We start from the raw sequence: 15932 nt of genomic DNA, 5'->3' as shown, positions 1-15932 counted from the left end.
CTGACCTAGCTTGATCTTTTAAAGTCAATACTCATTTAGTTCAGCTGCCTGTGTTTTGCCTTCTGAAACTATTCCAGCGTTCCTTTGTTATTGTTTGTTTTTCTCTGTCAAGCTTTTTCACCCATACTGAATCTTTCTCTCCCCAGAGCCCCAGTTCCATGTCACATCCTCCTTCCCTGTTGCTTTCAGTGCCATTCAAATTCTTCTTTCCCCCCTTAGTTCTACCAAAGCCAACTATGGGGCTCCAGTCTCTGGTGTCATCTCTGCAGCGAAATAGCAGATAATATCTTAAGAGGGATCAGCACGTTATTAGATGGACCATGTCTTTGAAGACCAGGAAGGTGTTTTCAGGCAGAGGGCAGGACCATAGGACTGGTGCTTAGAGTACAACAAAAGGCTTGCTGCAGAGGACAGAAGTTCTCGGAATTTCTAATCTAGTTGGGCCAGCAAAACAGATCCTTGGCAGCAAGGTCCTGGACACACATCTATTGGGCAAATAGTTTCTACAAGTGTATATTGTTTGTAAAGTTATTGGGGATCCTTTCCGATGAAAGGGGTTGCACATCTGGAATAGCTATCAGGTAAAGGGGGGTCCTGAATGAAAGATAGCCAGATTACACATGGTAAAGATAAGATAGAGGGGATGTTGGTAGGAAGGAAGAAGCATCTGGAGGAAGACACAGCAGTAGTGTGAAAAGCATCCATGCCATTACTGCCTCCAGAGTGGATTACTGTCAATTTGGGGCTACTCTTGTCCTGATAATCACTCAGAGGCTAAAAGCTAGTGCGTTATCCTGCCTACTAAACCAAGTAAGCTAATGGGGGCATGGGACCCATCCGTGTCTAGGGTAGGCCACCTGAAAATGCCAAGGGCAGGGCAGGCTGCAAAAGCAGAGCAGATTCTCCCAGCACTGGTGGCCAACACTGCAGTTAAATTCACCAACCAGTCACAGACAGTGCTCCTGGTCCCGCACACTGGTTATCTGGAAGCTAAAAGAAGTTGTTACACAGCCCCCTATTGCATTTCAGTCTCTGGCTCCCAATCAGCAACTGGGTCCAGTAAAGTGAGAAGTTATTTAAAACTCCATTCTCTTTACCAAAATGTTCTCCTGACCCCAAAGGGTCAGCCACACTGCCAGATCAATGTAAGTTTGGATCTTACCCAAAATACCACGCTGCCAGCCAATCCTTTAGTAACTAAACTAAAGGTTTACTATAAAGGAAAGAAACAAATGAGAAGAGGAATATTAAATGGTCAAAGCAATCAGATACATACAAATGACATTAAAATCCATGTATATCAGATTCTCAGTGGAATTGTGGAGTTTGCAGGCTTGTACAGTCCCTCTGGTGTATATCAAGTACCTGGATGGATGTCAGTCCTTCGTTTCACAACTTTGGTTGTAGATTAACTGATCCAGAGGTAGGAAGCAGGAATGAAGACAAAGTAGGTGGGGATGATACAGCTGCCCTTTATGTCACTTCACCAAGTGGCTTGCCCCAAACACAGCACATGGCATAGAAAAGCCTCAGAGTCCCCTGTCCATAGACATGTTTTTACATGCCCTGGTGACACATAAGGTGTAGCCCCTGGGTTCTTTCACTGGATTCATTGTACCTGTGAGTTCCCTTGATTGGTCATTAAGCAGGTTAGTGCTTCTGCCATCCTGTCTGGGGTGTCACCCAGAAGCACCGCAAAAGTTGCGATATAAATATGCCATACATATTTAGAACTTAATACAAAATTGACACATACATATAAACGTGCTTATCAATCTTAGCGAATTATAATCTTTCCAATGGTACCTGACATAGCATCTCTCATCTGAATTCTTGTAATTTTGCAATATTGATACTAAATAATAATATAAATGGTCACCCGTAATCCAGACAGCGTCACAGGGCACATTATACCTGTGGCTGCACGTGCTGCACTGGCTTTCAGTTCACCTTTGGGTACATCTGAAGGGATTGATGATTATCTACAAAGTTCTGCAGGGGTTAAGAGCAGGTTATCTTCAAGACCTTCTCTCATCCATGCCTCGTCATGGCATTTACTATTGATTTGGAACTGGAATGCTCTTGCTATCTATCTCCAGGTTTGAACACTGAGTATTCAGCATCCTTTTCCTGATCAGGAGTGCAGTAATGCTTTCTCCTGAAAATCTGGAATGTGCCTTTATGATCTCAACGTGTCGCTCCTCCAGTTCAACTGTAATTTCTGAACTGTCCTTTCCTACCAGATAGTTACCTTTGTATTATCGACATGCCTATCAGTCATCCCTCTATGGATGCCAGCACAGCAATGGATTTCTGACTGTCCTAAATAGCATTAGAGCCTACCCTCTCCTGACTCCAGGACCTTCAAATTCTAACACACTTTAGAGACAGTGTACATGAAGGATAAATGTGTAAAGGCTGTCATTCTGACTGGTTTATTCATTTGCCTCACCCAGGGTCCAGGACTTGAACATACTCTCCACCCTGTTTAAAATGTAACTCAACAGCTGTAGGCAGGGGACAAATAGTGAGAGGCATGCCTCTTATTAAAATGCTGAGCCATTCAAATTCCATACCAATGGTCATTTTAGCACTGAGACTTCCCACACTAAGGCCAAGTCTACACTGCAGACTTCTGTCACCATAGCTATGTTGATCAGGGATGTGAAGAGGTGTGATCCTTGACCAACCCAGCTGTGCCAACAGAAGCCCCTAGTGTAGATGCAATTATACTGGTAAAAGCTGCAATTTTACCAGTATAGCTTGGTTTGCTCATTGGGACTGAGTTTACTATGTTGACACAAGGCGCAGCTTTGCTAGTCTAAGCTGCATCCAGAGGAGGAGTGCTTTGTCCATACAGCATACCAGTAAAGCAGTCCTAGTGCAGACACAGCCTAAGGCTGTTCTGAGACAACAAGAAGCCGGAATACCTTCTGGAACAGAAGAGAAGACTGCTGGAGCTGACTGAATCAGACAGACAGGTAGATTGCTCACCAAAGGATGCTGCTTTTCCCTGACAGGCTGTGTACACAATGGTTGTCCCAGGAAGCAATGCAGTTATCTACCTTCTGGATGCTCTGAGACAGGGAGGCCCAGGGAATATAAATCAAAAGCTTCTGAAATCCTATCATCTTCTGTATTATAAATGCACAAGCTAACATTAAAAACATGTAAAGCTAGAACGATGGCTCAGCACATCACTTGCTTGACAAGGCCTTCGCTTAAACTATACAGAACAAAACAATCCTCTGTCGAGTCTGGTATCTTATCTCTGACATTGACTAGTGCTGGATGCTTCAGGTGAGGACTGAATCCCCTCCCAAACCACCCCTCTAACATGTCTAATTGAGCAATACTATTCCATGCATCAGTGAGGTGTGGGGGAAGGAAGAGGACTGGTTTCTTCCTGACTCCAGCTGGTGATCAGTTTACAACCTGAAGCATGAAGACTGGTAACCCTGGTAATTTTCATCTGAAGTAGCAAATTTATCTGCAGCAGTTAGGAAGATAGGAACTGCTGGATTGGATCAGACCAACAGTTCATCCACTATAATAGCCTGTCTTTGTGACAGTGACCAGTTATGTTCAAAGGAAAGTACAAGAAACTCAATAATTAACAATTATGGAATAACCTGGCCATGGACACTTGGCCTCAGCCTGGTGTCCTGAGTCTTTGTGAACACAACATAACTCCAAGCAAGTTAGAGTTTGGCCCTGAAACATGAAAGTTTAATATCCCTTGTACAAATCTGATGCTGTTTAATGTAGCCGTGAATGTTCTTATTAGTCGTAAGTGTCTAATCCTTTTCTAAATTCTATCAGGTTATTTCCCTCAATGATACCTTGTAACAATGAGTTCCACAGTTCCATGAGTTCCATTGTGTTAAAGTATTTCTTTTTACTATTAATGTTTAATTCTTTTAAAAAAAAAAAAAAAAAAAAAAAAAAAAAAAAGGGGGGGGGGGGCATTAACCACAGAAATTGGGATGGCTCCCTCCTTATTTCCAGTTATACCAGAGCAGTAAGGGGTGGGAATGTAGTTCTGGACACACAAAAGAATGCTGAGGTTTCTTCTCTGTGATTCCTGCATGGCTGCGGATATTATGCTGCTCTTGTTTCCTTCGAACTTGCACCCACTGGCAAGACTTGAGCCCTTAATCACTGCAAATCATTTAAGAGGATAGTTGCCTGAGATTTGAATTACGGTTAAATTAAAAACAGAACAAATCTGTATCTGAAGTAGGAGTTGAAGTGTAACTCTCTGCTACACCTTTCAACACAAGACTCGTGGCCTGGGACATGGCACACGGTTCTGATTTAAATTCTTTTTGAAGTTCCAAGAAAGAGTAGCAAAGAATGCCCTTTCAGGGCCAGGGGCTGGTCAAGGTCAGGATCCTGGAAACACCATGGCAAAGGCCTTTTTCCCCTCTATGGTTTTGCTACTGCAGACCCAACCCTGTAGTGGTGATAGCAGTGGGGGGCTATCTCCTCTCAGAGGCAGGATCAGTAGCATGGGCTCCCTTCTTCCCTGCAGGAGCAGAGTAGGGGTGCCTCCTACTCATAAGCAGCCGGCATGGTTGCAGGGGTGTCTTCTCCATCCTCTTAGAGAAACAAGAATGGCAGCAAGGGAAGCCTTCTCAGGATGTATTGCTTGGGTGGATGGGCTGGGCCCAGTGCACTCTTCTCCTGCAGCCACACACACCGTCTTCTGCTGGGCACCCAGGGCAGGGCACCCAGATCCGGGGGTTTTAACACCCCATTGAGATGCATGGGGCAGTTCACCTCACAGAGCTGCTGTTTCAGGTTGTTTGTAGACTATGGCCAAAATCACTGCATTAGTTGCACTTCATCTCAGAGTACTGAAAAGTACTTCACAAATTGTGAGCTAGATTGTGACTTCAAGCACAGCCCGGAACAAGGGGGAATAGCCAGTGCAGGCATTACCCCGGAAGCATTGTGACTGAGATGAAACCTTTGTCACAAATGCCTCTGCTGCTTCTCACTTGCTTCTGGGGTTGGGAGGCCTATACCAGCAGTAAACTACTACCTCCCCACCCCAGCTCAGCAACTCTAATCAGTCAATATGGGGGATGGATCCAAGGCAAGTCTGCACCTGTTCTCTGCCCCTCTCACCCATCTTCTCTGGGAGGCTGTAAATGCGTGAGTAGCCCACTGCCTGGACCCAACAAATGAGTATTTCAGATCGGCCAAGACCTTGAGTGAACCACTGGGCAGGTGTGAAATCACAGCCACAACAGGCTACGCTGACTCTCAGTACTGTAGCAAATGGGTGGAGAACTCCCTCTACTCCCTAATTAGGTTACATTGTGCAGGGTCAAAGCCCTTGCTTTACGGAGTAAGGGGAACGTAGACAAGGTAGACACTTTGACTTCATGCAAGCAGGGAGTTATTTGTCGTCTTAGATCACACACAAGTGGCCAAGGTAGAATAGTAAGGCAGAACTGAGAGCTGATGGGTTCAGTCAATCCCTCAGAGATGAAATGAACTCCAAAATCCCAAGGGTTAAACTCTGAGGAAAACATGTTGACTACTTTCTAGCTTGTGTATAAGAGTCATGGCCAACTGGTGCCACTCCTGACTGAAATAGCCACGCCTCACTGAGTGAAAGAATCTTCTCTTCCTCCTTCAGACACGCAATGGTCTGACCAACACTGATGAACCTGCCCTGGATACTTCAATCCTAGTCCCACAGCGCCCCGTGTCAAATCTCCCATTCCTGAACAAGTTCACAGAGAAGCTAGCAAAAGGCTAGCTACAAGCTCATCTAACTGAAGCTAACAGTCTTGACCCAACTCAGTCTGGATTCAGACCAGGACATGGAACTGAAACTGCCTTAGTGGCACTGATGAATGATCTCCTCCTGTCAATGGACAGAAAAGACACACATCCCTTCTCATCCTTCAGGACCTCTCTGCAGCATTCAGTGCTGTTGACCATGAGATTCTGCTATCTCACCTGAGACAAGTTGCAGAATCCAGGGTAATATGTGAAAATGGTTTGAGTCCTTCCTGGAGGGACTCATCCAATGAGCAATGATGTAAAACTGCACCTCCACCACTAAACCACTCACTTGCAGAGTCACACAATGATCAGTTCTCTCTTGTCCTTTTCACATCTACATGCGAGCCCTAGGTGAAATGGTTAGTTGATGTGGACTCAAATGCCAGCAATATGTGGATGACACACAGCTCCTTCACCATCCTTCACCATACAGGACCACACCACTACCACCAAGTTGGCCCAGTGTAAGGATACGATCAGCTCATAGATGGAGAACAGCTGGCTGAAGCTGAGCCTTAGCAAGACAGCGATGATGCTGGTAGATACAGGAAAGTATTTTGAAAAGCTTGCAACCATGGTGCAGTTTCCGATAGTTGAAGATACACCCCCACAATTGGTCAATTCAGTCCACTGTCTAGCAGCGCATGTGGATTTCTCGCTGATGCTAAGCTCTCGCATAGCAGCATTTGCAAGTAACACTTTATATCAGCTCTACTTGGCTAGGGGACATTATCCCATTCTGGTGGATGAAGACTTGGCCTTAGTTATTCATGCCTTTGTCACCTCTCGGCTAAACTACGGCAATGAGAGACACCTGGTCATGAAGCCTTCAGCACTTAGGAAACTTCAACTAGTTCAGAATGCTGCAGCACATCTAAGCAATGCAGTCTACTGCTAACATATCAAACTTGTCCTCTGATGTCTACAATGGCTTCCCATAAAATTTCAAAGCAAATTCAAGGGGTCTTGTACCTTATCACTTATGCAAGGAAAACAGGCTTGGGTGCTGAGTTGCAGATAGCAAAGCTGGGGTCGATCTCGGTTTCAGAGCAAGGCAAGGTCTACAGTGGAAGCAAACAGGTGATTTGCATCTTTGCTCAGACAGCTCCCTGTGATAGCTTCATGGTTTATATACCACCATGGGCCAGTCCGTGGACTGCAAGGGGGCTGCCACTCAAGCCTCGGTGGACACTACTTCCTGCAGTGTCTAGCTTCATATGGTCCACCAGCAGAAATATCGTCTGAGAGTCTGGTGGCAATGTGGAGGTGTTAGTAGCTCAGCATACTGATGGTCCCAGGTTTTAGTCCTGCATGAATTTACAGTAGGGTGATGTGATAAGAGGATGGGGAAAGCAGGTAATTTGAGCAGCTGTGTTTTGTGTGGACTGGAAGGCAGCAATATGGGTGTCAGGGAGGCTCCAGTATTCATGACTGGAGATGAGAAGGGCTTGGATGAGCACTTTAGCTGCATGAACAGGATAAAGACCAGACCTTAGAAATGCTATGAGAGCAGTGGGAAGACATGGATGTGACCCAAATGCATATGGGCATAAGAGTGGAGAAGCTGAAGATGATATACCAAGTTTATCAGACTTAGGATGATGATGTTTTAGGAGTTATGGAGAATGCAATGAGGAGAGTAGAGAGGATTTCAAAGGAAAGATCAGGAGGTCAGCTTTTGCCATGTTAAGCTTAAGTTTACTGTGAAACATCCAGGATGAGATGTTGGAGGGAGAGGCTGAGACAAAGGAATGAACAGAAGGAGACAAGTTGTTGAGCAGTTAGGAATAACTCTCAAGTTGATGTTCACACTATGAAAAGGTTTGAAAACTCCTGTAAGACTTTGGAATAGTCACCTAAGTGAATTAAAACCAAAACATAAATGGATAGGTAAGAGTCTTCCATCTCTGTGATTCTTCCTCATCCAGGAAGTTATGAAATAGCACCAAAGAGAATGAAGAAAACTATTACCCAGGTAAACTTTTGGTATAGATCTTCATGTTATATATTTGCTTCATTATAAAATTCCTCCCCTTATTAGATTTCTTGTTTTCTAAACTCCATACCATTGTTTAGAGCAGTGGTTCTCAACCTGTGCTTCGTGGACCAGCAGGGGTCTGCAAAAGAGTTAGACTGGAAATTTATTGTCTGTGTATATAATTGAATTCTGTTCAGTCAGTTTTCAAAGGGGTCTGCACCTCCATTTGAAATTTTCTAGGGGTCCACAAATGAAAAAGGGTGAGAACCAGTGGTTTACAGGATGATAGCTCTTTTCATTAATATTATTTAGCACTAGCTGGCATATTTTAGGATAGAATCAACTCACATGTTAAAGAGGCTATTCATAGAGGGAAGCTTTACTATATTTAGTGAACGTTTGTGTCAGGACAGTCAGGAGAAATTTGGCACTCAGAAAGGTGTGATTTAAGTGCAAGGCTAGGAGACAGGATTTCCTGAGTTCTAATTACACCTCAGTCACTGCCTTGCTGTGCATCCTTGGGTAAGTCACGGAACCTCCCTGTCCTCAGTTTCTCATCTGTACAATGGAGATGATACTTCCTACCTCACAGGGGGCTTATGAGGAATAATTAGCTCATGAGTGTTACATGTTCTGAAGATAGGAAGTATTCAATGTTATTCAAGGGATGGCTCAGCTACTTTGCAGAAGAAATCTGCTTGATGGGTTCCAGCATCAAAACCTTAACCTCCACATTGAAAAAAAACAAGAACGCAGTGCGCAGTGTAAAACATTAAAACAAATGTAACTTTTAAAAAATCTTTGGCTAGTGCTGCTGCTTCCTCTTTCCACATTATTATTCAGTTGCACATAAAAGAAGAAACAGGTAGGGTGGCAAAGTTTGACCTCTCCCTTTTTAATTATACCTCATCTCAGCATCCTTTGCATTTTAAGTGCAGGGCTTATTGAGCATAGGTGTAGAAACCTAACACAGTCCCGCCTAGTGTGATTCCAGCCCTGGAATCATTTTTCCCCTACCCTGGCCCCAATGTGTGTAGGCAATTTATTAGAATATGAGGAAGTGTTAGAGTATTTGTTGTGACTCACTGGGGAACCATTGCTGGAGGAAATTCCAGAACAGAATTTCAGAGGAGGTTATGGTGATGTTGACAGGAAAAGCTACTGTGAATCTCAAGGCAGGTGAGCAATCAATAAATCTTGAGCAGAAAAATTAATCACTGCCCAGTGGTTTTGGTTGGACCTTCTGATTCTTGCCATCCCCTGCTTGACTTTATTTTGAAAGCTTCATGCTGCTGCCTCACCACTTAATCTGCCTGCCCATTCCCCAGTCATCAGCTAGATGGGTCAACTCCTCCAAAGGGGAGTTGGACAGGAGGTCCTGTTCACACAGTGCAAATACAGCACACTGCAGGCAGTGGGTCTGCTATACAGTGAATAGGTGGCACATCAGCAATAATAGGCTTCTCTCAAATATAAAGACAACTGGGGATGGGGGTGTCACTTCAGCTTGTAAAAATCTCAATTTTCAAATGGATTTTGGGAGCCCAGGAATACACACACACTACTATAGGCACAGGTGCCATCTCTCTTCCTAAGCTATCAATGACAGGTACTCTATTAGAAATGTAATAGGTTAGTAAAGTGCCAGAGAGCATCTTACCCCCACCCAGATTTGGAGGAATTTTCATCCCATCCTTTTCATGCATATGTAATTTCATCTGCCTGAACAGGAATCTCTCCCTCCACCTTCACAAACAAAACTACAGTAGTGGTTCACAACTCTGCCTCTCCCAAGATCGATATTAGTGTTTGGGGTCATTGTCTAAATACATCCAACACTCACCCAAGCAACATTCACTCAGTTCAGTTCACTGCCTGGCTGCACCTGTACCACCTTGGGCTGTGATCATATCACTCCCTATAAATCAGAGGTTCTCAAATTCTTTCATCATGTGGACCAAAAGAGTTAACAGCAGGCAAATAGCCAAGTCTTCTTTGATCACCAGCTAGGACATTGATGATCAGCAGATGCGGTTTGAGAACCATCATGATAATCTAAAGAGGATTGGGTCTGCTCACCACTCAGAAAGGACTCCTTCCAAAGGAAACCCAGGACATGGTACTGGTGTTTTGAGCTAGTAGCTCACTGCAATCTATCAGAAAAATTCTGCCACCCCTATTCATACTGAATAGTAATTTACTCTGTGATTAGTTCTATTCATTTCAGTGGGACTACTTCCAGGGCAATGTACTACTCATGACAAATACAGGTGGCAGAATCCAGCCCAAGATCATCAATGAGCCAATGTAGTGCTTAAGTGGGTGCTATACTTCTAGGAGTGGCATCTTTTGGATGAGATGAAAAGTGAGGATCTGACCCATTCACAGTCATAACAGACTCCACAGCATTTTCTGCAAGAGCGGGGTTGCTAATCATGGCATCCTGGCTAAATTGTATCTTGGATCATTACATTCGATAATACTTTTGCAGTTATGTGGTGCCTTCCAGCTGAGGATCCCTAAAGTGCTTTACCAACATTTTAATTAAAATATAAACACTTATAATAATTTAATTAAAATGTAATTAATTAAGCCTCCCAATACCCCTAAGAGATGGTAAGTAGTATAATCTTCATTTTACAGATGGGAAACTGAGGTTCAAGAAAGTGCAGTGACTTAGTAAAGATGAAACAGCCAGTTAGTATCAGAGCCAGGCATAAAATCCAGATCTCTTCTCTCCCAGTACCAAGCCTAATTCACATGGCTATCATTCTCCTCTCCACTGGAGAAGTTCTCTTCCCCATGCCATGGCTACATTAAGCAAACACTTGTCAGTTTGCCTATCACTGTTTCACACTCACTCATAACAAACTTAGCATTTTGCTGCTTTCGGAGGGACCTTTAAGACCTGTTTGCACCTCCTGAGCAGAAATAGCTCATTCCACCCCTGAAAGCTGTTATGCAGTTTTGCTGGCACAGAATGGCTATTTCATTCTACCTCATAGGTGGTTCAATCTGCGGTGTGAGTGATCCCTGTTTGTATGTAGTTCATAAAGCACTTACGATCCTTCTAGATGAAAGGTGTAGTATAAATGGAAGGGACAGTTAATAATGTATTAATGATGATTGGTGAGTTCAAATTTGCTGCATGCATTCCTCATATATATTTCTAAATAACCTATTTACCCGGGAAAACTCAGCTCTAGTGCAGCATCAGGATTTCACTGAGGTTTCCGTTCTTTATTTTCATTTGGGCTGACTGAGGCAAAAAGGAGGTCAAGTGACTTGCTCAAGGTTGCAGACAGTCAATGAGTCATAATTAAATGTTTTCCCAAAGCTATGTTTGCCTTGTAATCATATGTTTGTTCTACAGGGCTTCATGTTGTAGGTAGAATTTCTTTTTGTCTACCCCAGCAATTTCAGAGAACCTAAACTATGCTGCTGCTCTTGTTTTTGGTGAAATTGATCAGAAAGACTCATGGTAAAAGGAGGTTTTTTGGCAGGTGTCTATAACACATGGCAACAATAGACTTCACAAATGTGATAAGTCCTTTTAAGGCCATCAAACTGTTGTACCTTAAAAACCATAGTATTGCCAGTAGCTTATTGCAAGAAATATTAGCAGTATTGCCAACTCTACTGACATTCAAAAATCATGCGATTAGCCTAAAAATCAAAGATTTAAAAAGAACTCCACATTTATTATTTTTATTTGTCATCTGTTTTTTGAGCCTTTAAGATTCAGGTTTTCCAGCTTTCCCCCCCCACAACAATGAGGCTTAGAGACCTTGACCAAAAAAAAAAAAGTAGTTGGATTGCATGACTCCAGGAACTCAAGGCTTAAGAAAAATACCAAATATCATGAGACTCACAATAAAACAGAGTTGACAATACTGTATTAAGGTGCATACTTAACCCTAGCCTATGTGCTTACCTTACTGATACAGACTCCCAAAAAGTGCATGTATACACTGCAATGCATCCCTGAAATGGGAGAATGTGGCAGCTACATGAAAAATGACAAGGAGGACTTGCAAAATGCTAAGCTTAATGGAGGGAGTGGAGGTGCTAAAAAACATGTGAATAAGGACACTCAGCGATAGCGCTGATTTATACCAACTAAACTGCCTTACTCAGAATTAGTGCATTCTGCTAACGTGGTCCTAGCTCTATTGTAGATATTTATTTGAAGTTTCTTTAAAAAACAAAAACAAAAAACCAATCCTCGTGCTCAGAAGCAGAGTACCCTATGCCACCTGCTTGCTTCCTCACACCAAATATACTGATTTTTGCTCTAATGGGATGCATTATGTTGATGTCTCCTTGCTAGAGCCCTCTGGGTCAATAATTCAGTGGCTTCTGTCAGTGCTATATAAAAAGTCCTATCGCCACACCTCTTGCTGTTTTCAACCAATTCTTTTAATAACACATCCTAATCATTATGGTATTTCAAGACCAGTTCCCCTCCAACCTCACCCTTTTTCTTTCGGACATCAAATTAGAGAGACTCCTGCTGGAATTTGACCTCTAGTCTAGAACTAGACTTGTTGTAGTGACACTGCAGTTTTCAGAGCAGAGACTCTCCACTTTAATAGGCTATGTATTTTTTTTTTTATGTTTACATTTTAAGACGTGACATTGGGAAAATGTGAAATCATACATTTGGTGCCAAATTCTGCTCTGTTATATTCGTGCAACCCACTGAAAATACTAGTATAACAATTATCCAAGTGTAAGAGTAGAATTTGACCTGCTGTGGTGTCCTCAAAAGGGAAGCACTGCATATGATTCTTGGGTTAATTATGCTCTTCTTCCCTTTTGCTGAAACAATTTAAATCTAGGTAAAATTTGTTTAAATCTAGGTTAAGCCATAAACATATGTTTCTCCACGGTCTGATTGCATTAAATCTCATAAGTAGTGGCAATCAGCAATGGTTAAAAGCAAAAATCCCAAACCAGAAACAATAAATAAATGACATGGATGATTATTACTTTTATGCAAAACAACTGTGTCAGCAGAAATGTAAACATTTCCAGCAAGGGTAATTTGTTTACTCAGCAGAAATATTAACAAAAAGCAAACATCTGATCCTTCAAAACGCATTTACCTGCTAGATACATGTTTAATTTATATCTCAGGACTAAGAGTGAAGATATTTTCTGGTAGAAATGTTTTAAGACTAGGGAACCCATTAAACTGTATTAAGACATTAATGATATTATGAGTTCCTAGTATAACACTGTCAAGCTAAACAAGCCTTACAAACATAGAGTAAAATGTTTGATTTTTAACAAAAGCCCATGAACACAGATTTTTTTTTAAATAGACAATTACACTTAGGTTATTATAGTGACACCTTTCTCTCCCCACATACTATTTAAGTAGTAATTGAAGGAGCCTTAAATATCTCCATTTAGAAAATGTGTTCTAAAAGGGGCCTAAATTCTGCCCTCAGTTGCATCCAGACAACTCCACTTATTTCAGTGTATGTGCACGGGTATAAATAAGGGTAGAATCCAGCTTGGTGTTTTTAAATTGATCTACTTTATTCCCCATTTTTTTCAGCACTACTCAACACAAGAAGCAAAGTTAACCAGCACTGCCTACACAAGCCAAGTGTAAAGTAAAACTTGGGGGGGGAAGACAGGAAAATCTCAAATTGTTCCCTTTTATTAACTCTCTCTCCCATGCACATACAAACAAGTGTTTGGTTTTGAAGGTTCTTAGTAATAAGATTTTTTTAAATACATATATTAAAATAGCCCCTGATCTTGCAATCCTTACTCAGGCAAAGCTCCTCTTGAAGTCAACAAGAGTTCTGTCCCAGTAAGGACTGAAGGATCAAAGCACATGGGAGGGAACAAAGTCAAATACAATGATGATCAAACATCTAATGACTAGCATGACAATTGACAACTGGCATCTAGCAACTAGCTAGAACTATGTTTTCTTTTAACTTTTAAAGCTAACAGAAACAAATATTTTTATATCTAGTACCATTTGTGGTTGTCAAAACAATTTCCAGACATTTCCTTTCTTACACCAGATGCTACATAGGACAACCTCCTCTTTCATAGTCTTAATTACATGCAAGCTATGGTAAAAAGATTGAAGGAAATATCAAACCGAAGAGAATGCTGTGTAATCTTAGAGAATTCATTCACTTTACTTTTTGTAGGTCTGAGCACCCTACAGAAACACCATCCTGTCACCTCTCTCTCACGCAGGAGCTTATGAAGGATTAATTAGTTAATGTTTGTACAGCTCTTTGAAAATATAAAGTGCTGGTATGCACATGTGCTGAGTACTAGTAGTATGAGGAATGCAGATGAACCCTCAGAGATAAAATTTTGATATATATGTTTTCTATATTTACCACGGAAGGACAGGGAGAATGCTGCACCACTCTCAAATAGAATGGCAGAAATACTTCTTTCAAATGTCTGAAAAGAATGTTTCATACCCATAAATGGGATTATTTTGCAGAGGGGACTCTGTGATTCCTGGTTAATAATAAGAAACAGTGGGAAGGGGGAAAAGGGACAAGACTATAAAGCAGACCCATATCTTCCCCTATGAAACACCCCTTGCCCGTTGTGTGGGGGGCGGAGGGGGGGGGGGTTGGGGTTTGTTTAGCATGTCCTGGGCATTTATCAGTTTATTACAAAAATTTAAAAATGGATGAAAATCAACGCAAAAAAATTAACCGTTTTCTGGGTCAATAGAGGAGTAAGATTGGGGGGGGGGGGGTGGGGAGCACCCAATAATGAAAAGTAAAAAATAGTTTAACGGCGGGGTTTAGTGGCTGGAAAGTCCATTAACAACACAGCCCCAGAGGCGCACACATGCCTGTGCATGTATCTTCTACTACGCTGCCTTTCTTTCCCAGCCTCCCCTTTACACTCAGCCTACCGTGTTATGATCACAAACACTCCTCCTCCCGTAACGGGGGGATTGTAACAGAATCACTGCTTTCACTTACTCCAGGGCTCCACAATGTGGGGCAAAAATCGTCCAGGAGCGGCTGTAAGCCCCAGCCCTTTTTCGCGGAGTAAATAGGGCCGCGCTGCTGTAGGGCTCCCGGGGTGATAATTGGGGGGGGGCACTGAAGAACCAGTGCGGCGTGTGCCTGTGTGTGATGGAGGGAATCCGTCACTGCGCCCGTGCTGTGCCATCTGCGCCCATACCTGAGGCTGCAGCCCCAGCGGCGGTGTGATGAGACACCCCCTCCCACCCTGCACAAAGTTACTGACGGGGGGCCGGGTGCGAGGATGCCTGAGGTCAGCCGCCCCTCCCCCCCCCCGGGACACAGCTGGGACCCACGCGCACGACAATGACAGCGCGCGCCCCGGGCGCGGGGCTGACCTGCCAGGCTGTTGTAACAATCGATTTCAATGGTCTCCGCGCTCCGGCGCTGCTCCGCGGTGAGAGCGCCCGGGCTGGCGGAGGAGCCGGGCTCGGGCTCGGGCTCGGGCGGCGGCGGCAGCCCCTTCAGCTCGAGCAGCGCCCGGTGGTACTTGCCGATGGCTTCGCGGAATTTCTTGTCCTTGTAGCACTGCGCCCCTTGGCTCTTGAAATCCAGGGCTCGCTGCAGGAGCTCGCCGGTCTCCGCCCCCGCCCCGGGCTGGGCTCCCCCGGCGCAGCTCTCCGCCGCGGGGCTCTGCCGCTCCATCCCCGCCGCTCCGCCACAGGGACAGGCTTCAAGCCTCCGAGAAGCCAAACGCCCCAGCGCCAAGTCCAGCCGCGCCGCCTCCTGCTCTCATCCTCCAGCTGCCGGGCGCTGCTCCCCCGCCCTGCGGGCCGGCTGCCGCTCCCGCCTCCCCCGCGCACGGGGACTGGGGAGAGCCAGCCAGCGCCAGCTAACCCGGAAGGAGCCCGCCTCCCTCCTGGCCCAGGCAGCCGGGCAGGGCAGGCAGGAGCCCTGCCGGCGCCGGGAGAGAGCGGGAGGGATGGGGCGAGGGGTCCCGAGAATGGGGAAGAGCAGCCGTGGGGGGCATTAAAAATCAGACAAAAAGCCAGCAGCACCTTGCTTTCTGCAGCAGCCAGGCAGTGGCGCTCTTAAAGGCGCAAACTCCAATTTCCTGGCCCTGCACCGTGTGTATGACTGAGGAGAGCCGAAGGGGGAGCGATAGATAATTTAACTGGAGGGTC

General features: G+C 44.2%; 1 protein-coding gene across 1 annotated transcript in view; it reads right to left on the bottom strand.

Annotated features, from left to right (window-relative positions):
* TTC9 (tetratricopeptide repeat domain 9) overlaps positions 1–15584 on the bottom strand; it is a 30030-nt gene extending 14446 nt beyond the window's left edge. Inside the window, exon 1 of the mRNA XM_067557831.1 lies at positions 15147–15584. Within this exon, the coding sequence (XP_067413932.1) occupies positions 15147–15453 (307 nt within the window). The 5' untranslated portion in view covers positions 15454–15584. The remainder of the gene's footprint in view (positions 1–15146) is intronic.
* Positions 15585–15932: the final 348 nt, after the last annotated feature.

This window comes from Emydura macquarii, unplaced genomic scaffold (assembly GCF_026122565.2).
Source record: "Emydura macquarii macquarii isolate MOO-44397 ecotype Brisbane River unplaced genomic scaffold, CSIRO-AGI_Emac_v2 contig_1876, whole genome shotgun sequence".
NCBI classification, from domain to species: Eukaryota; Metazoa; Chordata; order Testudines; family Chelidae; genus Emydura; species Emydura macquarii.
Note: the sequence above shows the minus strand (reverse complement) of the source record. Positions and strands in the feature narration are given on the sequence as shown.